A 25398-nucleotide genomic window follows, 5' to 3' on the forward strand; every position below is an offset into this window, starting at 1 on the left:
GTTTCGAGGGAACAACACTACAACCGGCGGGAGGCGGATCCTGTTCCATCGAGTCGTCGCCAGCTGCGGCCGCTGTCCCTGGTTGTGTAGGAGGGGCAGCATCATTTGCCGACGAGAGGCCAGCTGAGCGCCTGGCAGCAGAGCGTCCCGGCGAAACTGAGGACGGCCGGGAGCAGCGACTCACGGATGGAGCGTTAGACGAAACGCGCCAGGGTGGAGAGGGGGATAGAGACTTTTTCTTGGAGGCCTTCTTGGAAGTCCGAGGAGGCACAGGGATGGTGGGCTGGACCCGAAGAAGGTCCTCACGCGTGGGGACCGTTTTGGAATGCCGGACCTCGGAAGCTGGGGTCTGGAACGTTTCCCCGATAGACGCCTGAGAAGAGGATCGCTTCTCAGGTGGGGGGGGGGGGGGGGGGGGTGTGGCCCCTGGGGCAGAGGGGGCGGGGGCACAGGGGAGGAGGATTTGGAAGGGAGGGATTTGGGAGGTGGAGGCAGAGACCCCGGATGGGGGGGAGGAGGCGGAGGGGGACGGGATAGGGGTGAGGATACCGCAGAAGGAGTGGACACAACTGAGGCAAACGAAGTGGTCAACGGCACGGGATGGAGGCGGTCATACTTCTTCCTGGCCTCAGAATAAGAGAGACGATCCAAAGTTTTGGGTTCTTGTATCTTCTTCTCCTTCTGATATGCGGGGCAGTCCGAGGATCTAGGCGAGTGGATGCCAGGACAATTAACGCACCGAGGTGGTGGGGTGCATGTATGTTCCTCACGAAGAGGACGTCCACAATCGCCACAAAGGGGCTCAGCCTCACACCGTGACGACATGTGCCCAAAGCGCAAACACCGAAAACAGCGCATAGGAGGCGGGACGTAAGGTCGCACGTCGCACCGGTAGCGCATCACCTTTACCTTCTCCGGGAGAACGTCCCCCTCGAAGGCGAGGGCGACGGTCTTTGGGGCTGCGCTGGACTCGCCGGACGAAATGCACGCCTCGGCGGTCCATGTTGGCCCTGAGCTCCTCATCAGATTGCAGCAGGAGGTCCCAATGAAAAACAACCCCCTCCATCCTATTTAGTGCCAGATGCGGGACAATGGACACTGGGATATCCCCTAGGCAGTCGCACGCCTGGAGCGCCGCCGACTGTGTGGCGGAGGTGGTCTTTATAAGAACGGACCCCGAACGCATCTTACTGAGAGCCTCGATTTCCCCGAAGATGTCCTCAATGTGCTGAACAAAGAACATGGGCTTGGAGGTGGCGAACATCCCCCCCCATCGGTTCGAGAACAGACCAAATAGCGGGGGAAGTACCTGGCAGGATGACCGTTGCCGGGAGCCCTGATGCCCCAAGGAGACGGGCATCTACTCCTTGGCCGACGTGAGGAGGGTGCAGCTCAGGTATCAGCAGTACGATCCCTGTGTTGTCAGGGGACTACAACCTAGAGGGTACATGACGACCCCACCACAACGGGCTGGCTACCGTGCTGGATTTCTGGTGCCATGGAAAGTCCATCATGATCGTAGATGCAGATGGGGACGCACTATGGGCGTAACTTGTACAACCCATCAGGCGTTTAGGCCCAATTTGAGGAATAGTGGGTATGGTTACAACGCCGGTACAATGCTGAGTGCCAAGGTCTTAGTGCACTGAGGACCAGTGGTACACCACGTAAGGCATCCTTCCCCAAAAGGCTCGTACTTCTGTAGAATTTTGAAAAATGGAGGTCAAACCCCAAGGGGGACCATCACATGGAAGGCCGAAACGGTTGAAACTCCTTTTAGTCGCCTCTTACGACAGGCAGGAATACCTCGGGCCTATTCTTACCCAGGACCCGCAGGGGGACCTCGGGCCTATTCTTACCCCGAACCCGCAGGGGGGACAAGGTGGGAAGATGACATGGAGGAGGACATCACAGCATTAGGAATTTCCGCAGGGTGGAGAGAGGCTGCAAGAGATAGTCGACAGGGCCTGTGATCGCTGAGGAGGAGGACAAGGAGCATCTCCCCCACCCCCTCCCCTGCCTGTTACAGAATTATGGTGTCATGGGTCATTTTATTAATAGATTTAAAGTAATACATCTATTGTTAATTTATTTTTGCACTGCTGTCTACACTACAAACTTCTTGTCAACAATGAAGTTTTTGGTGGGAAATGATTTTGTTTAAGGTTTTGGCTCAAAGAAGGTTATGTTATTTCTTGTGGTGATCACGGCGCCATTTTCTGCATTTTCATGGTTGGTTTTTAACAATTTAAATAGTAGTGTTTCAACCAAAATTTACATAAATTATTTTACTTAAACCTTAATCTACGAAGTAAAACAAGAAACATGCATTATGGTACTAATAGTGCCAAACTATACACACTTTAGAAAATGCATATTTGCATGTAATGTAACAAAAATAAGTATTTCTATTAATACCTTTTATTAAAAAAAATCTTTTAGTTCATTGTACTTCTGATCTCCATAGCTTGCATCAAATTGCAGCCTTCTATTATTGTTATTAAATGGTTTGCAGCAAAATGTAATTACGTAATGCGAGTGACTGTATTAACATTAGTTATACTACTTGGGGGAGTTCCATCACAAATTTTGATAAGAAAATAACATTACACAATTATTTTCTTTGGTCAGCTAGCAAAATATCATCATCAATGGTAAAATAAGGCAGAAACAAAGGCGAGGAGAACTATAAAAGGTAAAATGAAAAACATCATGCAAATACAGGAAGGGGAAAGAAGAAAGATGTTGAAGTGCTACGAAAAAGGAACAAGAATAATAGCAGAGAAAGAAGAAAGAACGGATACAGTAGTTTGTTGCAAAATGTGGATGCTTAAAAAAGGGAAATCTGAACAAAGACAAATGTTATTTCCTTAAAAGAATGCAAGACACAGCCTGAGGGGGGGGAAAAAAACACACTACCAAATTCACCATGAAATAAAGTGTGCTGTTAAGAAACAAAGTTTTGTTGGAGATTTTTCGCTCACTGGTAGTAAGGAAAAATAATTCACCACTACTTCCAATGAAATGGTTGGCACTTGTCTCAGTTGTTCGAGGGGTTTATTCAAGAGATGATGGAGATCACTAAGCACCAAGCCTGAAGGATATGAAAACTATTTGAAATCCAGACTGCCCATGAAAGAAACTGCAAATCACACATTTGTATTCATCTCTGAGTGAGAGACATGTTCTTTTTGGGGTCGACAGAAGCATCCAATCCCACGCGTCGGCTTTGACCCGTGACGTAAGGGTGTTGTCGTGTGTGACGTAATGACGGTGCGGAGTTTGGTTTGTGAGTGTGGCGTGTTTGTAGATGTCGTCATGTTGTGCTCTCTGGTGGTATGTTCAGGGTTTTCGTTTGTGTGGTGTAATGGGCTCAGTTTGCATTTGCTTGTTATCCAGAATTGTTCGAGTGTCGGCTGTGTTTGTATTGGAATTCGTTTCAGTGAGTTAACGATTTTGTGTGAAGGGTAATTTAGAGTTGTTTGCTGTACATCGTGTGGTAATTTTAGTCAAATTAATCGGTTGTTGTTTTTGTTCAGTAATGGATATGACGGATAAAATTAACAGTGCGCAGGTCAAGGGAAGTGTTTGATCCCAATGTGTGGCTGTGTATGTTGATATTGGTATCTGGAGAAGTTTTTGAACTATATAGGCCAAGGGAAGTGTTTGATCCTAATTTATGGGATCTGGAGCTGCTGTTGAGCTATGTAGGTCAAGGGAAGTGTCCGATTCCAGATGATATTGTGTTTAGTGGTATTTGGGGAGTTTTGTGATATCTATTTTTTTCATCGTTTTGTCTGGTTTTGCATGGGGGTGGGTGTCTAAATTTGCTTATATTTAGTTTGCCCCCACCCAAAAACACACCATTTCCCGCACTTGTCCCGTTAGTGTCATTAGGCTTTTTGTGGAAAGTATGTGTGTGTTTGTTTTTTGATGTATTTTTGTGCTCATAATGTGTACATACCTATTTTATATGCACCATATTGTAATCGTGGTTTATGGTCGTTTACGCCATATTTGTGACGCCATGGGTCAAAGCAGACGGGCGGGATCGGACACTTCCGTATTTCCTCTTTTTGTTTCTGAATATGGCAAGATTGTTAGCAAGTGAAGATTTGCTGAACTTAAGACATAAACATGTGGTTCTGAGTTCTCAAGTACCACATAACATCCATTTATGTAAATGTCATGAAAATTTTATTTAGGTTGCAAACACTTTAAGCAAAGTTTTCAAGCACTTCCTGCATACTCAACCTCCTATTTAAACACAATCGAATGTGAGCCAACTAAAGAAGACTGTTGCACTATGACGTGCAGTAACTGTAAAGATTGTAGTTTGGTGGAGATGTATTATTAATGATGCTCACACTTCTAACCTCAATTGTTCCTGGCAAATATGGGAGCAAGGAGTTCACCTTACCAGAGTGCAACGAGAAGGTACTGCAGCTGAACTGGCACAATGTACAATTTCTTTGCTGCCATTTTTACTGGAGCACTTTTTTCTGAAAAGAAAGTTTACAAAACTGTGCAACAAAGAAAGAGCAATAATGTCATCTTCACTGCTAAGTCTAATTTGCGATTTTTGCAGGTGGATTTTTCTAAAAATTGTACTGGCTCTGTACAGGAGGAAATAGAGTTTTCACTGTATGCAAGCACAAGTCTGTTTACATCATGAGTCTGGTACTCTAATAAACACAATTTCATACTGACAGTGTCAGATCAAGAACACTTTGATTGCTTACTCTGATAGTTTGGTTGGAGAAATTTCATCTGAAGTCGGAGAAATGTATATCCAGTCAGATAGACCCAGCTCATGGTTTGAGAATAGATATATTGAAGCTAGTCTAAAAGTAATTTGAAGAAAGTAATGTGGAATTATTTTGCCACTTCACATGGGAGAGGTCCTGTAAACAGACCTTGAAGTGAAGAGACAAGTTAGAGCTCATACCTCAGCAAGAAATTGTCAGCTTTTTTTATGAAAAACAATTTGCAAAAGTAGCTAGCAAAATATAACCTGTAAAAGTGAGGGAAATGTATAAAACAGGTATAGAAGAAAGAAACTGTTTTTAAAGAAGTACCTAAAGGCATATCAAAAATACAGGCCACCATTCTTACAAATCAACTGAAGACTTATCCCTTGTCAATGCATAGTGATAAGAAAAAAGATTTAGCAATCAGAAAGGACACATTTCCTAAAAACTGTTACTAGTGGCAAATATACCATTATGAAGCTACAAGGAAGGCATACTGTGTATTGTTATGCAGCAATCTGTCAGTCTTCGGTTGATGACCAAAATGGAACTGAAGGAAAGGTGGGAGAGAGTAAATCTCACTTCAGTGTCAATGATGGAGGCACATCATTTTTAAACAGTGGCCAAATTAAGTATGTCCTTTCAGATCTTTAACTAGAATGCATGAGCAATAGACTATACTACAGGTTTGATGTCTAAGTTGATGCCATTTAATATGTTTGCTGCTCAGGCAAATTGGCAGAAATATTAGCAATACTGTCTCTTCTCTTTGTTACTTTTCTTATATTGGTTGTATTTCCCTCTTTTTTTATATTATGTAACGAGAGTGACAGGACTGCAGTGTCAGTGACATATTAAACAATCCTTTCTGTGTTCAGGGTAACTGTGGAAAACAAGACTGTCAACTTATTCAAGAGCAGAAACATTTGATCACATTTAAGAAGAGATTTCCTATGTTTTTTTCTGTAATATGAGTGACAGCTTTGTTTTTAACATTCTTCACAATGTGAAACTATACAAAATACAAACTAAAACAAAAGAAATGTTATCAGTAATAAGATTATTTCACTCTAGCAAAACATCTGAAACTTAAGTTCATTCACATAAAAAAATTATGAAAACTGTCAACCTATAATGTGAGTAATAGCAGAATGACCCTGTAATAAAATCGTCTTGGGTGATCAGCTGAGTGGTGGCATCATCTTGTGTGTGTGTGTGTGTGTGTGTGTGTGTGTGTGTGTGTAAGTAATAAAATTAACGTATGCCTACATAATTGTCCAAGTATCCTTTGATGGTACAAAAATTTGATTACCTGTCCAAGTTGTCCATATCGGATTTGTCCATTTGCCATACAGCTCCCCATACATGTTTTCCTTGGTCAGGAACAACTGTGGCAGCAGCACCTTTCCAACGTCGAGACCAGTATCCGAAATCAAGCCGATAATCCTGTAGGAGTCGGTGCGGTTATTAACTATCGAGATCATCACTGTTTACATGGTGGTGCTTGTAACACTTACCGCAAGTTTGGCCTTAGAAATTCTAACAGCAGTTGGGTTATTTATATGTATTCTCTTCGCCAACAGGTTACTGCCATAAGCAAAATATAGAAATTTATCGTCAAGGTAAACCTTTGTGTCATCTGTAACAATAGCAATATCACAATAAACAGCCATGCCAACGAAATGATCGCTAACGTATACTGTGCACCTTATCATCCATGCATTATTCGCTCACAATTCCTATATAACGTTTCATGTCGGATGATTTTCAGCATGTTTGTATATCATAACGAATGGAAGCAGCATATGTCTCTTGCAAATTATCCAAAGAAGCATAACAAAGAATAACTTTCTCGGTGCTTCTTACGCATTTTTCACCTAAAACACCACCTGCTACAGAATTTAGTTTACTTTTTTTCCTCCCATTGCACTGCATGCAAAGATAATGCATCGAAAATATTACAGATAACCAATATTAACGGGGTGGCTTCGAATTCTCTTTGGTTAGACGTAGATGATGTTTGGTTTGTGGGGCGATCAACAGCGCCCGTTCAAAGTCCCAATTTTTTCACACTCCTGTTTTTTTTCACAGTGCGATATAGCCAGTATCATGAATGATGAGGATGAGGATGACGATGAAATGATGAGGACAACACAAACATCCAGTCCCCGGGCAGAGAAAATACCCAACTCGGCCGGGAATCGAACCCGCTACCCCGTGATCCCAGAGGTAGCAACGCTAGCCACTAGACCACGAGCTGGGGACTCTTTGGTTAGGTATAGCGTACTTTATATTCTCTACGTTTAAATGGGACATATCTTCCGAAAACCGTTTTTCACTCTCGTTTTTACATATTAAGGATCCCAGTTAAAAAAAACAGCTGTTATAGTTTTTTATTTCATCAGCACAATCGCTGTTTCTCTTCAATTAACAGCTTCAGTCTAATATTACTACTTTTCCTTCATTGTACAAAAAGCCACACCGTCCATATTAGCCGGATTTTTTTTAAAAATAAGACGAAACCCGGCAGCCCAAGTCACGTCTGAAAACCGGTTTTGTTTGCATGCGAACGAAAATCGATTGCGAAATTTGAAAACCGGCAACTGGAAGCGGATTTCCAGAATAGATTTCGAAGTGTTTACAAGATCACCCGGAAGAGGTATTGGGAAGCCGGTTTATAAAATCCGGTTTTGGGAACCCCATGTGAACAGGGTGATTACAGAATTTATTCTTTAATACAGTTTTGAGTAACCTTACCATATGGGTAACAGCATTAAATGAAAATCATCACCATTAAGTAATAATTACAATCCACATGGTCCTCGGACAAATGCGCCCAGAAATGTCACTATCAACTTTTTTTACACTTCCCCAAGAAAGATAAACACATCGCTCTTCCAACTTATCGCACCTCAATTGGCTCTTGTGGTCTCTCCGTGCGCACCGGGTTTACTACCATCGATGAGGCATTTTAATCATTGTTGTTTGAGAAAAACGATCTTTCACACTTGATTAATGGTCAATACGCAGCTCTTCTTCTTACGCCAAACTCAGATCTAATCATATTACATGTCCGCTAGGGTGAGTTTCCGATCATTACAAGCTCCAAAATTTAGAGTACAGTCGAAAACAGGAGCAAATTTTAATACTTGGTGCCTGTGTTATTTTTTGGCGGCGGATATGCATAACGCTGACAACATTAAGATAAATGCCTGCCCATGAAACAGTGTCAGCTGCAATCGAAAACAATATTTTATATGGCGAGGTAAAAGGGGAAACTACAAATATAGGCTACATTTACAAGCAACAAGGGGAAAACTTTATATCTGCATGAAGACTGGGTTATTTACACCTCGTGCCTCGGTAATCTGTGTAAAATATTTGCTTTGACCTGCTATGAAAGCAGTTTTCGTGGCACCTTCGATATGAGAAAAATACGAAGTAAGAACCAGAACATTATTGAACTGGTAACGGAATTAACGAAACCTGACAAATGGCTTTCGTAAACACTAGCAGTTTCAATGAATCCCTGTTCAAGCTGTACGACAACTGTGCATTTTCAAATATAAGAATAATAACATGTAGCATAATTATCTATTGTAGCACAAATATAGGTACTTACTTCTGTCAGCAGTAGTATTAACATCAGCTGTTGTTACTTGACACGCCACAAAGACACCAGTCACTGCTAAGACCACTGTAACGAGGCGGCAGACCCATGCTGCAGGTTTGGTACCTCCGGTAAGACTGGCTGAACTCCCGCTGAAGCCTTTCGCAGGCCAATATAAAGCGGCACAGACCTTGACCAGACAGCGACTAGCGATATGGCTGACGATTTACAGTGTGTCCTCCACGATGCGCGCAACAAGACGAAGACGAAATCCGACAATCGTGGTTTCCAAGCCACGTTGGCTGTTTGTAGACTTCAGTTGCTGCGCCATTAAACGCAAAAAAGCTTTAGGAAAGCACAAACTAGAAAACAGAAAATCTTCAATGGTGCGTTGCACCAAATTTCGACTTCAGGTAACAGTCTTACCTAATTCACACAATTTATTATGGAATAAAGTTTACGTTACATTTAAATTTTCGTAATTTCTGCTGAATGTGGATTGAGGTATCAGTTTTTCCTCGGAAGTCTGAGATCCAGCAGCATCCAATACACGTTCACTGCCTCGTGTTAGCGTAGGCGCGAAACACTGGCTGTAATATTGAACAGATACTTTTGCGCAAGTGTTGACCTTTGCACAGTACTTCATTAAACAGAGATGCAGATCAAAGACTGTTCGGATGCAGCTCTCCAAGCAAGTCTATTGTGTCGGAGCGTCTTTATCTCCGAATAAATTCTGCAATCCCCCCCCCCCCCCCCCTTTCTCGCACTTCCTCGAGTGTCAAAGTGACAGTTCTTCGATGATTACGTACTTAGATAACGAAATTTTTACATAGCTCAAGAGCGCACCCATGCTCTAAGCTACAGAGGCGGGTAAAGGAGGAACAATTACTAGAGTTTCGCAGTGAATGACGAAATATTTTTGAGAATTCACAACTGGCTCTGCGTTCTCTTGCTAGTAGTTAATATTCATTACAAGTTCTGGATGTTTTTTCCATTGCTTCGGAACTGAATTTATACATGTGATGCGATTTCGGCTTGCGGGGTTGGGGAAGGTGGCCAGAGGGGGGGGGGGGGGGGGCGGCGGCAGTTGTCTCCCCCTGCCCTAGCTGCGTATACTTATGACTCGTTCCGTGTAAAGCTAACTAAGCGCAAATTCGGGCGCGTGTAGCACATGTGAAGTGACACGGCATATAGAGCGACGCGCACTTTCCGCACGTGCCGTGCAGGTCCTGCGCATGTTGAGGAGACACGTAGACATTCTTCGCGCGTACCTTTTGACACGCTGCGCTGAGCTGACAGAATCGAGGCGCGCGTCCTGAAATTTGTCTCTAACAGTTTTACCGTACAAAGCTATCCTATAAATAAATTTGATTTTTACGTTGCTTGTAGCTTTATAGCTTTATATATCAGCTCTCGCTAATGATAAATGACATTCGCATTTAAATAAGACACTGCGCGAAATTCGAAAAGTTTACAAGAAAAATACGAGTCGCAACGATTTTACATTTGGTGCATTTTACATAATATGCTGCAGTGTATTAAATTTAGCTAACACATCGATTTTTTCTTTAGAATCGGGAGGTTGGCTCTAAATGTCTCCAGTTTCGCGAAAATGGGTTTTATGTAGAGCGTTCACTTGCGATCGCACACGCGCTAGAATGAAATACACATAACATCCCACATAGCTCCTAAACCGCTCGAGATATCGAAACCGAATCTGGCAAATGATAGCACACAATGAAGAGAGTATTCTGCCAAGTGCTTAACACACGGAAATTTCTATAGCAGAAGCTATAGTTTTATTTTATTTTTTCAATCTAGTACTGTAAATTTTAAGACATTGACAGCCAATGAAAAGGCAATTTCCCAATATGAAAATAAACATGAAATTTCTTCTCTTACGTTACTGCAAACCGGCACAATGAGGTTTACCATAAGCTATTGACCTCTCTAGTCGCCAGTTGCTTGGTTGACGAGACACTGTTTCAGGAATCTGTCGCAATAGCTACTGTAAGATGACTTTGTTCAAGTTATACTGTATTTTGGCAAAGAAACACAATTCACATCGCCATTTCTGTTAGAATACTCGTGACACATCGTATTTTTAATGGCGAACGACTAGAATGGAAACTTACCAAAGACTTGGCGCACGTGCCTAACACTGGCTACTCACCTACGTATTGCCAAACTGTGTGGTTCGCAAATAAAAGAATTATTATTGATAAAAGCAAACAATCGATCCAATGCACAACACGGTGGTCAGTGTACTGTCAGCAGCTGAGAATAATGCGTGCGACATGTATGCGAAAGCTAGCCAGTTGTGCCTTGTGTGTGTGTGGGAGCGAGAGAGAGAGAGAGAGAGAGAGAGAGAGAGAGAGAGTAGGGGGGGGGGGGGGGAGTGTTTGCGTTGTTCGAAAAAAATTGTCATGAATGTTGGCCTGCCTTTGTCAGCAATACATTTCAACAAATTAACCACCACATTCTTTCAGGACACTCATACTTTCGGAATAATGCCGACCACATTCCTCATTTGTGTAGCCTGTTGTATAATTAAGTGTATTGGCGCTGAAAAGCTCATTGTTGTCATTACACACCAATTAAAACATTGTCATTGGTGGTGGTTTCTCGACTGTTTATAGCTCATAGTGAAAATGTGATGTCTGCATGCATGTAGTGTGTCTCTTATCACATCGACACCCAAGTAATCGCAAACTTAGATACTTCAGATCTAGAACACTTTTTATCAGAAGCAAAAAAGGATTCAACCATGAAAATTTCCACTTTTCGAATTTTTGTAACAGGTCACACTGATACGCCAGCATAATAGGCAGCACGTAGATAACCTTGTTTCACTGTACAATATTGAAAATTTCCTGCTTCGCTTTTTGATCATGTTGTTTGTTGTTGTGGTCTTCAGCCCTGAGACTGGTTTGATGCAGCTCTCCATGCTACTCTATCCTGTGCAAGCTTCTTCATCTCCCAGTACTTACTGCAACCTACATCCTTCTGAATCTGCTTAGTGTATTCATCTCTTGGTCCCTCTCTACGATTTTTACCCTCCACACTGCCCTCCAATGCTAAATTTGTGATTCCCTGATGCCTCAGAACATGTCCCACCAACCGGTCCCTTCTTCTTGTCAAGTTGTGCCACAAACTTATCTTCTCCCCAATTCTATTCAATACCTCCTCATTAGTTATGTGATCTACCCATCTAATCTTCAGCATTCTTCTGTAACACCACATTTAGAAAGCTTCTATTCTCTTCTTGTCCAAACTATTTATCGTCCATGTTTCACTTCCATACATGGCTAGACTCCATACAAATACTTTCAGAAACGACTTCCTGACACTTAAATCTATACTCGATGTTAACAAATTTCTCTTCTTCAGAAACGCTTTCCTTGCCATTGCCAGTCTACATTTTATATCCTCTCTACTTCGACCATCATCAGTTATTTTGCTCCCCAAATAGCAAAACTCCTTTATTACTTCAAGAGTCTCATTTCCTAATCTAATTCCCTCAGCTTCACCCGACTTAATTCGACTACATTCCATTATCCTCGTTTTGCTTTTGTTGATGTTCGTCTTATATCCTCCTTTCAAGACACTGTCCATTCCGTCCAACTGCTCTTCCAAGTCCTTTGCTGTCTCTGACAGAATTACAATGTCATCGGCGAACCTCAAAGTTTTTACTTCTTCTCCATGGATTTTAATACCTACTCCGAATTTTTCTTTTGTTTCCTTTACTGCTTGCTCAATATACAGATTGAATAACATCGGGGAGAGGCCACAACCCTGTCTCACTCCCTTCCCAACCACTGCTTCCCTTTCTTGTCCCTCGACTCTTATAACTGCCATCTGGTTTCTGTACAAATTGTAAATAGCCTTTCGCTCCCTGTATTTTACCCCTGCCACCTTCAGAATTTGAGAAAGTATTCCAGTCAACATTGTCAAAAGCTTTCTCTAAGTCTTTTTTGATCATATAATTTTATAATATTCCTTACTGTTTCACTAGCCTCACGATGAATCATCTGTCCCACCTTGCGATCTGAAGACACTGTGGAGGCAGAAAGTATATCCCAGTGGCCAGTGCTGCACCAGTCATTGAATTGTTCACTGTCTTCGACAAAATAAAAACGATAACGAAACAAAACAGCCGGCCGAAGTGGCCGTGCGGTTAAAGGCGCTGCAGTCTGGAACCGCAAGACCGCTACGGTCGCAGGTTCGAATCCTGCCTCGGGCATGGATGTTTGTGATGTCCTTAGGTTAGTTAGGTTTAACTAGTTCTAAGTTCTAGGGGACTAATGACCTCAGCAGTTGAGTCCCATAGTGCTCAGATCCATTTTTTTTTTTTTTAAACAAAACAGCAAAAGTATACAGATATAAATAAGTGAAAAATAAAATATCATAAGATCGAGGGCTTAAATGGCGAAAAACGAAACGCTACTCAACGACAGTAAAGTTCAGTAATAAGACAATATTTTCAGCCCCGGATCTATGGTATTACCGAACGGGGGTAAACTTGATAGTGGCGTTGCCCTCCCCGTCCCCATCCCCCCCCGGACTCGAGAGTTTGAGATAGGATGTCAAAATTTTTTAAAAATAGATTTTTCCAAATATGTTCATTTTGTAGGGCACATCTTTCTGAAGAGTTTGATATTTAAAACACATATGTAGAGGAAACCTGAGACATGTTACTTGGGCTTAAGTGTGTCAAGGTGCAGTGCCATGTCTCTTCACACAGCATTCTTCTGTCGCACGTCAATGTATTTCACTCTGTAGAATTCAAACACGTATATTCTGTAATGGAAGCCATCAGGCCTCTCCTGCTCTTTGTCGGTTTGACATCCTTTCCCCCTTAAAAAAAACTCACAATTAATACTGAATGGGATTATTTGTGACTGGGAAAATAAGAAATCTCCAGAAAATTTGCACTTTTTATTGCCTAGTGGCTAATAACTATTTTTTCTGTGAGACTTAAAATTAACTACTGGAAACATATAACCAGTAAAGAGAAGAAACAAGCAAGTAATTACACATTTCTTCAATCCTTAGATCTTAGCATATTTTTCTGTCTAATCTTGTTACAGCTTTACACGGCGTGCTTTCCTTTCTCGAAAGAATCTATTATCTCATCAAAGTTCATCAAACGTTTTGCTACATGAAAATCAAAATGTCGTCGTCTAAGACTGAAAAAGTTGTTAGTATGAATAGTACCCAACACTGGTGTGGTTTCCCGATTTGATTACGTCTACTTTATCGCCGTCTGCTAGATAAAACGAATAGCCCTTTCTAATATTGCAGCAATTGTAAGACATGCCAAATAAACGAGACCGTTTGGCAGAAACGGTCATTTTTATCAACCTCACTTACACAAATAGCACGACAGAATATAATTCGCAAAGTGTCAATATCAAATGCCTATTAGGTCTACTACAAACAAAAAGTTTTATGTTAAAAATGGTTTCACGTTTCATTCATATGTCCCAGTTTCTCAAGTATGAGATCGAAAAGTAGTAGTACGAAATTTTTATATACATTTGGCACTATCATATTATTCCAAGTAATTTGTCTGATGTTCCCATTTCTTCTCCTTCCTCGTTCTAACAAAAAATCTTGTCATCACTAATTCTGTAACTATTCCTACTGTAGTGTTTCCTTTCCTCTGGGTTCTGCCGTGAAAATACAAAATAGAAAATCTGATTGGGTTTTGAATTTTGGTGTTTTCAGTTACGGATAAGGCGGACTTCGTATTACTGATTGAGATAGTGCTGTAATTTGACCGTGCATGGCAGACCGGGTCGGCAACACTACAAAAAGCGACTGTATGGAAATAGCATCAGAAATTTACCTTGTAATCTTGTTAGAAACGCAGTACTAATTACAATATAGTCTTCATGGCTGTCCTCCTAATTCTCTTGTAGGACGACCCGTCTTTCACTTTTCTCTGTCTGTTGAAAACTTCTTCAAGTTGTCACTGTCATGATCAATTTACAAATTCGGCGATAACCATTTCGAATCACTATTGAAACAACTTCGTTTCGTAATATAATTTTAATTTCCACCCAAAAGCATATTTAACATAGCGCCGAAAAATACACGTCTTTCGTATGAAGACAAGACAGAGAGAGAGTGTAATCAATTAGTTGTTAAAAACAAAAACCTACGCAAAGGTAAAAAAAAAGAACAAAATTATTTATAAAAATCGGTCGCTGACGCAGCGCTGTTTTGCGTGCGCGATCGTATATTATATCTTTGTATTGGCGGAGGCGCGGTGGTCAAAGTACCGTTACACTACCATTGTCAAAAATTATTCTCTGATTAACTTCACTAACTCTGCCAGAATCAGCGACTTAGTTATCCCACGTTTATTCTCCGGTTGGGCGTCGTTACGTGTTCGTACAACACGTTTTCCGCTCTATTCAAAGAATAGAACTTAATGAGCTGCTAACCGCGGACTGTGCAACTCCCCCTGAGTAGTGTAGCGATCTGGCAAAATTTCATTTTCTTGGATACACCGAGAAGATAACGTGTAATCTTCCTTACCCATTTATTTCCACTCTGGTAGTCTGAATCTCTGGAATTCGCTAATAATTATAACAACGCTTGTCACTCGCACACCCAATCAACCACATAAATAAACAGCGATCGGCATTCACCCGCTCTGGTTTACTAGGCTCAGCTCGTATAGCCACGTCCCCCTTTGTTTGGAAGAAAGTTTTTTTTTTTTTTCTAATTCGACGGGGATTCCCCGGGCAGAGACGTCATGAACACTACGCACGCATTCAATAATCAACTTATAGTTTGTTCAGAAATCAACTTATAATGTGCGCAAAAAATGTTTAAAAACCAACAGGTATGCGCTTCAAAGTCATATGAATAATCAATAGACCAACGTGCGCTGGATGCTAGGCGCTTTGTGAAACAAGATTTTTTTCTTCAAGAATATGAATTTGGCGCCTTCTGAAATTACCGCCCGGGCCAGATACTCCGGTTTGCCTCCCCCCCCTTCCCCCTCCCCCATCCCGATCAGGGCCTAATATTTTTCGGACTGCCTATTGCGCGGTGTCGAAGGGAGCATGTGGGAGAATTGCTTTCCAGCCTTCCGCCTGACCTCTCCCATAATGAGCACACTGGCTGGCTTCATAAGACTAGCAAGATAGTCTGAACTAGATCGAGTCCCAGCGCTGGGTAATAATCGTTGGTCATGGTGTTTCTTTCTTGAACCTTTTCCATACTGTATAATAAAAGTACTGGTTGATTTCCTGTCTTCGTCTGGAACTCAAACACAAGAAATTGATCTTTTAGGAAAGAATCGCTTGTCTTTGAAACTGAGTTTTAGTTTTGCTACTGAACCATACTTGTTTCACTTTACTTAATTGTTTTTGGCATCTTCAGCGGTTTTTACATATTATAATTAAGTGGGTTTGGTTGAGAGAAACAAAAACAAGGCTAACAGACTAAGAATGACTACAAATACTATACGTAAAGAGCCACGTCCTTACCTGCCATTAAAAACGCGTAGATTATTTATGTCTTAGGTTAGCAATAGAATTTAACGTAGTGTATTATAAGTAGTAATTCACGTCAAATATATAAAGAGCCAAAGAAACTGGTACACCTGCCTAATGTCGTGTAGGGCCCCCGCGAGCACGCAGAAGTGCCGCAACAGGATGTGGCATGGACTCGACTAATGTCTGAAGTAGTGCTGGAGGGAACTGGCACCATGAATCCTGCAGAGCTGTCCATAAATCCGTAAGAGTACGACTGGTGTGGAAATCTCTTCTGAACAGCACGTTGCAAGGCATCCCACATATACTCAATAATGTGCATATCTGGGAAGTTTGGTGGCCAGTGGAAGTGTTTAAACTCAGAGGAGTGTTTCTGGAGCCATTCTGTAGCAATTCTGGACGTGCTGGGTATAGCATTGTCCTGCTGGAATTGCCCAAGCCCATCGGAACGCACAATGGACATGAACGTATGCAAGCGACCAGACAGGATGCTTACGTACGTGTCACCTGTCAGCGTCGTACGTAGAGATATCAGGGGTCTCATAACATACACCACAGCATTACGGTGCCTCCATCAGTTTGAACAGTCCCCTGCTGTCATGCAGGGCCCATGGATTCATGAGGTCGTCTCCATACCCGTACACGTCCATCCGCTCGTTACATTTTGACACGAGACGTTTCCAGTCATCAACAGTCCAAATTCGGTTTTGACGGGCCCAAGCTTTATGTCGTGCACTCATCAAGGGTACACGAGTGGGCCTTCGGCTCCGAAATCCAATATTGATGATGTTTCGTTGAATGGTTCACAGGCTGACACTTGTTGATGGCACAGCACTGAAATCTGCAGCAATTTGCGGAAGGGTTGCACTTCTGTCACTCTGAACGATTCTCTTCAGTCGTCGTTGGTCCTGTTCTTGCAGGATCTTTCTCCTGCCGCAGCGATGTCGGAGATTTTGATGTTTTACGGGATTCCTGATATTCGCGATAGACTCGTGAAATTGTTGTACGGTAAAATCCCCACTTCACCGCTGCCTCGGAGACGCTGTGTCCCATCGCTCGTGCCCCGACTATAACACCACTTTCAGACTCACTTAAATCTTGATAGCCTACCATTATAATAGCAGTAACCGATCTGACAACTGCGCCAGACATTTGTTGTCTTACAAAGGCGTTTCCGACCGCAGCGCCGTATTCTGCCTGTTTACATATCTCTGTATTTGAATACGCATACCTATACCAGTTCCTTTGGCGCTTCAGTGTAGAAGGCAGTAGGTAGTGGATCCCTGGTTGATGTGTTTCTTGACGTATAGAAAGCCCTTGCACGAAGAATTCCTCTGAACAGAACTCAGCGCCTCATAATGGAGCGAAGTAAGGGGCTGGCATACCTAGTGACACGGAAAACTTATCGGTACTTCTTGGTACTGACAAGGGGAACCCTACATCGCACACCCTTCAGATTTAGTGAAAAGATGACCCAGTGGATAGCCAGTCAAAAACTGAACACAGATCAAGCACGAAAACAGTAAGAAGGTGTACTGAACTATGAAAAAAGCGAAATAGAAACGGCGAACCGTTCAAGAACAGGAAGTGCAATGAAGAGGAAAAGGATTTAGCAACGGCGGCCTGGGTATGTGGTCCTGGTGGTAATTTGCAACGCGGGCGAGCCGTGTTCAAAACTTCCTCACGCCAATTTTTTTTCCCATAACGTCATGGCGTGTCCGCCCGGTCACTGAAATGTTTGTTCTCTTTCTGTGGTCTTTGCAGTTATCATACTATGCACTGGTTATAGAATGTGACTCATCTGATAAGGATACATTACCGTCGTAAGAAAATGTGATGAATAGTGAGAGCAGGCGAGATACCACACACACGTCTCACAGAAATGAAAACAGCAAACAAACGGTGTGAGCTATGTTACAACAAAGTAATTGCAAGAGTCAAGACTTCCAAAGCGGAACGCAACTTCAAGAACGTTAAAAACGTATGTTTTGACAGAGCACAGAGAAACTGTGATTATGAAACTGTTGCTTTCATTTGTTGCACCGTATGTGACATAACTACTATGTTTTCATCATTTCCTTGGGAGTGACCAAATTCTCATTCATACGAACACCTATATCTGGCAAGGAGGCACATCTCACTCACTCTCCAGTCGTACAAATTAGGTGCTTCGGCTGCTAGTAGTGTAGTTGTATAGAAGCAACTGTCGTTACAGGTTCAGCGTTGCTGCTTTGAAACCCAACTCTTCTAATGATCAAGTGCTCGTAACTTTTAAGGTATGCGTTTTAGAGCACATATTTGCTGGACTTTTTTTCCTTATTTTTGTCCATATCACCACTTCCCAAGATACGGAAAGCGATTTAATCACAGCATTTAAGATGAAAAATTGCTCGTAGTTCTTAAGGTATGCATTTTCGACACATGTTTACTGAGACTTTTTTGCTTCTAGATCGTGTACTTTCAACTGTATGCGTTTACGCCGTTAATTATGATACAGCCTGTATAGACTTATGATGTACTTGGAAGATCGAAGACGACACTGGAGAAAGTATGTACAATGAAACAGTAGACCCAATTACTATGAACGAACTACAACTGGCTTTTAAAGGTATGAAGAACAGAAAAGGTACTGGAACAGATGGAATAAATGCGCAGCTAATTAAATATGGAGTGTGGATAACAGACTTTTGGAATTAATAAAGGAATGTTGGACGAACTGCAAGATCCCAGATCCTTGGTATACAGCAGAAGTAACCTCTCTTCTCAAAAAAAGAAAAATGTAATGACTGTAAAAACTATCGTGTGATAAGTCTTCTAAACACTTGCTACAAACTATACTCAAAGGTAATCAATAACCGCATGAAGAATATCACAGAAGCTTATATTTTGGAAGAAAAAATAGATTTAGATCAGGTCGTTCATGCGCAGACAATGTATCTGTAATTAAAAACATCAGAGAAAAACACGGAGAATTTAATATAGAAACCCATACGGCCCTTATAGACCTTGAGATGGCCTTTGACCGTGTGAGCAGTGATAGCTTATGGAATTTTATGTCTGAATGAGGATATTCTTATCACCTAATACAGGTAGTGAAAAGTCTATACAAAACTACACGCATTGTAATGAACACAGGTAGGAATCGATTAGAAAAAAATAATTATTAACCAAGGCGTTAGACAAGGGTATGGACTATCACCTACCCTTTTTAATATTTACATTGACTTCTTTCTTCGCAAGTGGAAATGGAAAGTAAACGAAAGAATTACGACAAGGAATGAGGAATATGTGAATGTACTTTTGTTTGCTGATGACATCGTTGTTATTGAAAAGAATGAAGATGACTTCCAAAGCTCAGTATACCAACTGAACGAAATTTGCAAGAACTACAACCTTAGAATTTCTAGCAACAAAACGAAAGTATTGGCATCTGAGCTAAATATTAAGTCAGATCAAAAATTGTTTTGGATAATTCAGTTTCAGAACAACTCTTTCATATCTCTTATTTAGGCTGTGTTTTGATTTGGACCCTGATATTGAATGTAAAATACACAAACTCCGAGCTGTTGTGGTACCATTAGTAGAACATTGAGCCATTAAGTACAAAAGAAACCATTATGAAATTCTATAAAGTAATGACAGTTCTTGTGGCATCCTATGGAAATGAAAACTGGGCTACCACAAAAAAAGAAAATAAAATTCAATCAGCAGAGATGAGACTCCTAAGAAAGACGAACGGCTACACAAGAAGAGATATGATTAGAAACGAAGATATTAGAACATAATTAAATATTTTCAGCACTAATGAAAAAAAATCAAAAATATCGTGAAGACTAGAAACAACACCTCAAGAATGACAGGTCACGCAGTTCCTCAGAAGATCCTGAGCTTGCGATGCCACTACCCCTATTTACTGTATTATTCTTAGACCATGCGGCATCGGACTTCCGGAAAGCTGCTCTCGCGTGTAATAGGTTTGAATAGACACCCTATGGTGATCCAACTACTACACGGAATTTTTGGAATAAATAATGATAATGGCGCATAACAAACTTATTTTTACGTCTATATTTGGTTATTAGTAGCATTGATAATCTCTTTGAAGTGACTGAACAGGGAGCACTTAATTCTGTATGTTTGATTGCAGGAGGACATCATTCATTTAAAACAATACCACAGCCTGAAATCGTTTCACAGTACATAAACACACACGATAAACACTTGAACTTGTTTTAGCTTAATGTAAACTACACAAATTGTAATTACTGAATTTAATGTTATTGAGCATGCATTGTGCTGAAGGCACAATGTGTACTGTGGTGACAGCAATTTCCTTGAACGCTTAATTAAAGGACAATATAGATCTGCTTGTCAATATAGTTACTGAAAACACTAATTGAGAATCACGTTGCTCGGACGGAACCGAGTAATTTTTGACTATGGCAATGTACTGAAAAGCTACCACATCGAGCTGCATAGTAATTAAGGTGGCAGAGTACCTGGCATCTTCCATCCGTTGCATGAAGCGGCGTCTGCTGGCGATTTCGGCGTTAATTCCGACTATTTTCTCTTGTAATACGGCTACGCCGATACTCACGCACCATAACGTTTCACTGAGGTTGCAGCACATAGATATCACTGGATATGGGATAATAATGAGCTATTTCCTTTAAATAATTGATTACACTCGGGGAATGCAATTTAAACCACAAAAATATTATTGCCTCCAAACTTTACACACTGTAGAGAACTTGGTTTGACTATTACACAAACTGATTCACAAAATATAAATGTACTGTTAATGGCGTCGGTATAACAACCACTGTTCATAATAATACTCTTTGTAAGATAACTTCTAGTTCGTTGCTACCGAAGTGAGCTCACCAATGGACCTCATCAGTTATTGAGATCGCAATATGCCGTTGAATGCGGCTACTGTTCCCTTCACACCTCGCCATTGGCGCAAGCAACTCGTCGCAATTAACACAGCATTGCACCATGCAGTGCCATGTACCTCAGAGCGGGAAACCGTCCTATTTTGCCGCTCACAGCCCATCTCCGTCGAAATACCGCGTCTTACAAGCCTTAGTGTCCATTTAGCTTGTAGCCATACGATAAACGAAGTCCATATCTGTTTTCAGCTCATTTCTAAATGGTCTGTTAGCAGCTAACACTTTCTGTGCCTCAGAGCTACGCCAACTTACTTCTACCACCAATATTACGCGCCAACCTGAACACTGTTCTCATTCTCGGGGATTCCCCCCACACCTAAACATTATTTTACATTATGCTAAGTTCTCTGTTTACAATTAAACATACCATAGCATTACAATATTCAATTACAGTCATTTTCATATACACTACTGGCCATTAAAATTGCTACACCACGATGATGACGTACTACAGACGCGAAATTTAACTGACAGGAAGAAGATGCTGTGATATGCAAATGATTAGCTTTGCAGAGCATTCACACAAAGTTGACACCGGTGGCGACACCTACAACGTGCTGACATGAGGAAAGTTTCCAACCGATTTCTCATACACAAACAGCAGTTGACCGGCGTTGTCTTCTGAAACGTTGTTGTGATGCCTCGTGTAACGAAGAGAAATGCGTACCATCACGTTTCCGGCTTTGATAAAGGTCGGATTGTAGCCTATCGCGATTGCGGTTTATCGTATCGCGACATTGCTGCTCGTGTTGGTCGAGATCCAATGACTGACTGTTAGCAAAATATGAAATCGGTGGGTTCAGGAGGGTAATACGGAACACCGTGCAGGATCCCAACCGTCTCGTATCACTAGCAGTCGAGATGACAGGCATCTTATCCGCATGGCTGTAACGGATCGTGCAGCCACGTCTCGATCCCTGAGTCAACAGATGGGGACGTTTGCAAGACAACAGCCACCTGCACGAACAGTTCGACGACGTTTGCGGCAGCATGGACTATCAGCTCGGAGACCATGGCTGCAGTTACCCTTGACGCTGCATGACACACAGGAGCGCCAGCGATGGTGTACTCAACGACGAACCTGGCTGCACGAATGGCAAAACGTCGTTTTTTCGGATGAATCCAGGTTCTGTTTACAGCATCATGATGGTCGCATCCGTGTTTGGCGACATCGCGGTGAATGCACATTGGAAGCGTGTATTCGTCATCGCCATACTGGCGTATCACCCGGCGTGATGGTATGGGATGCCATTGGTTACACGTCTCGGTCACCTCTTTTTCGCATTGACGGCACTTTGAACAGTGGACGCTACATTTCAGATGTGTTACGACCCGTGGCTCTACCATTCATTCGGTCCCTGCGAAACCCTACATTTCAGCAGGATAATGCACGACCGCATGTTGCAGGTCCTGTACGGGCCTTTCTGGACAGAAAAGTTCGACTGCTGCCCTGGCAAGTACATTCTCCAGATCTCTCACCAATTGAAAACGTCTGGTCAATGGTGGCCTAGCAACTGGCTCGTCACAATACGCCAGTCACTGTTCTTGATGAACTGTGGTATCGTGTTGAAGCTGCATGGGCAGTTGTACCTGTACACGACATCCAAGGTCTGTTTGGCTCAATTCCCAGGCGTATCAAGGCCGTTATTACGGCCAGAGGTGGTTGTTCTGGATACTGATTTCTCAGGATCTGCACCCAAATTGCGTGAAAATGTAATCACATGTCAGTTCTAGTATAATATATTTGTCCAATGAATACCTGTTTATCATATGCATTTCTTCTTGGTGTAGCAATTTTAATGGCCAGTAGTGTATTAAAGTAATATTACATTTATATTTTTACTACACGTAACAATATTATTTAGTTTAATTCTTCTGTTATTTCGTTGTCAGAGTGCAGACACTGTCTCCTGCACAGCGTTCTTTAATTTAGTTGCCACCAGACGGAAGCACTTCCGCTTTGCCTTCGATTCTGGCCCACAGATGGCACAAGCGTCCACTTTCTCTACTGTTGCGCCTTGACTATGCCTGGCATTTACTAGACAGCACGTTGTCACGTTATAAGCTACAAGCCGAATGGCAAAATAAATGTTGGAAGACCTAGAGAAAGATGGGAATTATCATGTTTGTGAGTTCGGAACAGGCAACAGCCTAATCCTTGGAAGGAAGAAGATGATGATGATGAATCTCCGAGCTCTTAAAAAACATAACACATCTGAGTGAAAATTAAAACAACGATTAATACTTGTATTATTCTATTTACAATACTGGATAATAGTCTACTTGTCTCTATTATCGATAGATTTCATAACCAGGGATGGAGTCATTGGACCTGAGTGTCTACTTTAATCTTCTTCTCAAAAATAAGTCTGGATAGTTAAGGTATCGATACTTTTCTGCCGACACTACTCCTTAGTAAAATATCGATACCGTGTCTCAAACCATTCCTCAAGATTACCAAGCATATCGTAAGCCCTAGCAGCAGAGAACTAGGGAATCACCATCCCATGTAGAGGCTGCCGTTGACACTATACAAACGACTGCGTTTGGAGTGGTCACATGACCGGGAAGCATGGAATGTTCATGAATGGCATTGCATTGCGTTCAACGATGATTGGTTGATTTGGGGGCGAGGACTAAACAGCGAGGTCATCAGTGCCATCGGATTGGGGAAGGATGGAGAAGGAAATCGGCAGTGCCCTTTCAAAAGAACCATCCAGGCATTTTGCTGAAGAGATTTAGGGAAATCACGGAAAACTTAAATCAGGATAGCCGGACGCGTGTTTGAACCGTCGTCCTCCCTAATGCGAGTCCAGTGTGCTAACCACTGCGCCACCTTGCTCGGTGATCAACGATGAATCGGTATTTGTATACTGCATTACCGACGTTAGCGAGCAGGGGCATCCGCTGTTTTTCATCTCAATAGAGGCAAAATATTTTCCACATACATGTAATTTAGAAATTTTGAGGACATTATTATGTTCTCATTTTCTCCTATTAGTTTCTACAGTTTTCCTGGCCATTAGTTTGGAAGACAGAAAGTTTTGGAGGGAAAAGTAAATTTTTGTTTGCTTTTCGTAATGTAATTTGGTATCGACATGTCTTCTATTTCAGTCATTTATATTCACACCAGGGTATTTGCCGTTGGAAGTGTTCTTGAAAGTAGAGTTTTCTATCTGTAGGTCATCATGTTGTTCTATTGTCATGTTCTCCCCTTGTATGATCATGTATTCCGCTTTTCTTCATTAACTTTTAAACCGTGTTTCACGGAATTTCTTCAACGGCGTTTCAGTTTCTCCACTGTTATTTCCTAGTAAAACGACGTCATCTACATAGGCAAGTATATTTGGTTGTTTATCTGAAATGTATCGATTTTTTGTTTGTTTGTTTCTCTTAATGCTTTATCCACGACGTGGTTGAAGACACGTAGGGGTAGAGCATCACATAGCTTCAGCCCGGTTTTTTTCTCAAAACAGTCCGATAATGAGCCACAGTATAGCACCCTGCGTGGGTAAGTCCCCACACTTTTTCATTGATGGTCTTGATACAAAACATGCCGGCTCGGGTTGACCTGTTTTTCCGAAAAGCGTTCTGTAGTGTCTGTTACGTTCTCGGTGTGGTCGGTGAGTTGTTGCAATATTATACATGACAGTATTTTTTATGATGCGACTGACAGGCAAATTCCTCTGGAATTCCTCTATAATTCGTTCATCTCCTTCGCTGTGTACAGCGATAATGATCGATTCTTTCCATTCACCTGTTATTTTTCCATCTCGCCAAATTTTAAGAATATGATGAAACAACTTCTCATGTAGTTTATGACCGCAACATTTCAGCTATTAGAATGTTATCCCGTCAGTTCCAGATACTTGTTTTAAATGTTGGTTAGTTACCTCTTTGTATGTGGGGTCATTTACAAAAGGTCAGCTGTTGGAGGGCAACTTTTCTCCAGTTTGTAATCCGGCTCAGGGCAGTTCAGTAAATAGTTAAAATATTCTCTCTAAGCCCATTATATAACGTAGGGCTAGGACGGCTTACCATGAAGGATAACGATCATCAACGTATCGCTGTGCTGTAAGGGTGTCGAGGACGCCAATCAAAGGGGTCCTGTTACGTAAAGCAAAGCATCCCAGACGATCGCTCCTTGTTGTCGGGTCATACCTCGGGCGACATTCAGGTTGGTACGCAACCGCTGTCCAGCGCATCTCCAGCCACGTCCTCGGACTGTAAACTCGTTGGCTTTCAATAGGAATGTCTCCAGTGCTGAGTTCCACTTCGAATTTAACCCCGATGACCAGCGAAGACTTTTGTGGAGACGACCAGGACAGCGGTGGGATAGCGACCTGACTGCTGCCCGTCATACAGCCCGACAGCCAGGAGTGATGGTCTAGGGTGCCATTTCAAATCTCTGCAGTAATCCTTTGGTTGTCATTCGCGGCTCTCAAACAGGTTCAAATGGTGCAAATGGCTCTGAGCACTATGGGACTTAACTTCTGAGGTCATCAGTCCCCTAGAACTTAGAACTACCTAAACCTAACTAACCTAAGGACATCACACACATCCATGCCCGTGGC

At 42.1% G+C, this 25398-nt stretch overlaps 1 protein-coding gene across 2 annotated transcripts in view; it reads right to left on the reverse strand.

Moving 5' to 3' along the window:
- The window catches only part of LOC126484248 (gamma-glutamylcyclotransferase-like), a 31481-nt gene extending 24794 nt beyond the window's left edge, over positions 1 to 6687 (reverse strand). Inside the window, exons 1-3 of one of the 2 annotated variants that reach the window (XM_050107665.1) lie at positions 6618 to 6687; positions 6269 to 6390; positions 6064 to 6197 (exon numbers count right to left, since the gene is read on the reverse strand). In XM_050107665.1, coding sequence (XP_049963622.1) covers positions 6064 to 6197; positions 6269 to 6390; positions 6618 to 6621 — 260 coding nt within the window. In that variant the 5' untranslated portion in view covers positions 6622 to 6687. Of the gene's footprint in view, positions 1 to 6063; positions 6198 to 6268; positions 6391 to 6485 lie in introns of both variants that reach the window. The other variant, XM_050107664.1, reaches the window with a different exon arrangement.
- Positions 6688 to 25398: the final 18711 nt, after the last annotated feature.

The sequence above is a fragment of the Schistocerca serialis genome, chromosome 6, assembly GCF_023864345.2.
Source record: "Schistocerca serialis cubense isolate TAMUIC-IGC-003099 chromosome 6, iqSchSeri2.2, whole genome shotgun sequence".
In the NCBI taxonomy this organism is placed as follows: domain Eukaryota; kingdom Metazoa; phylum Arthropoda; class Insecta; order Orthoptera; family Acrididae; genus Schistocerca; species Schistocerca serialis.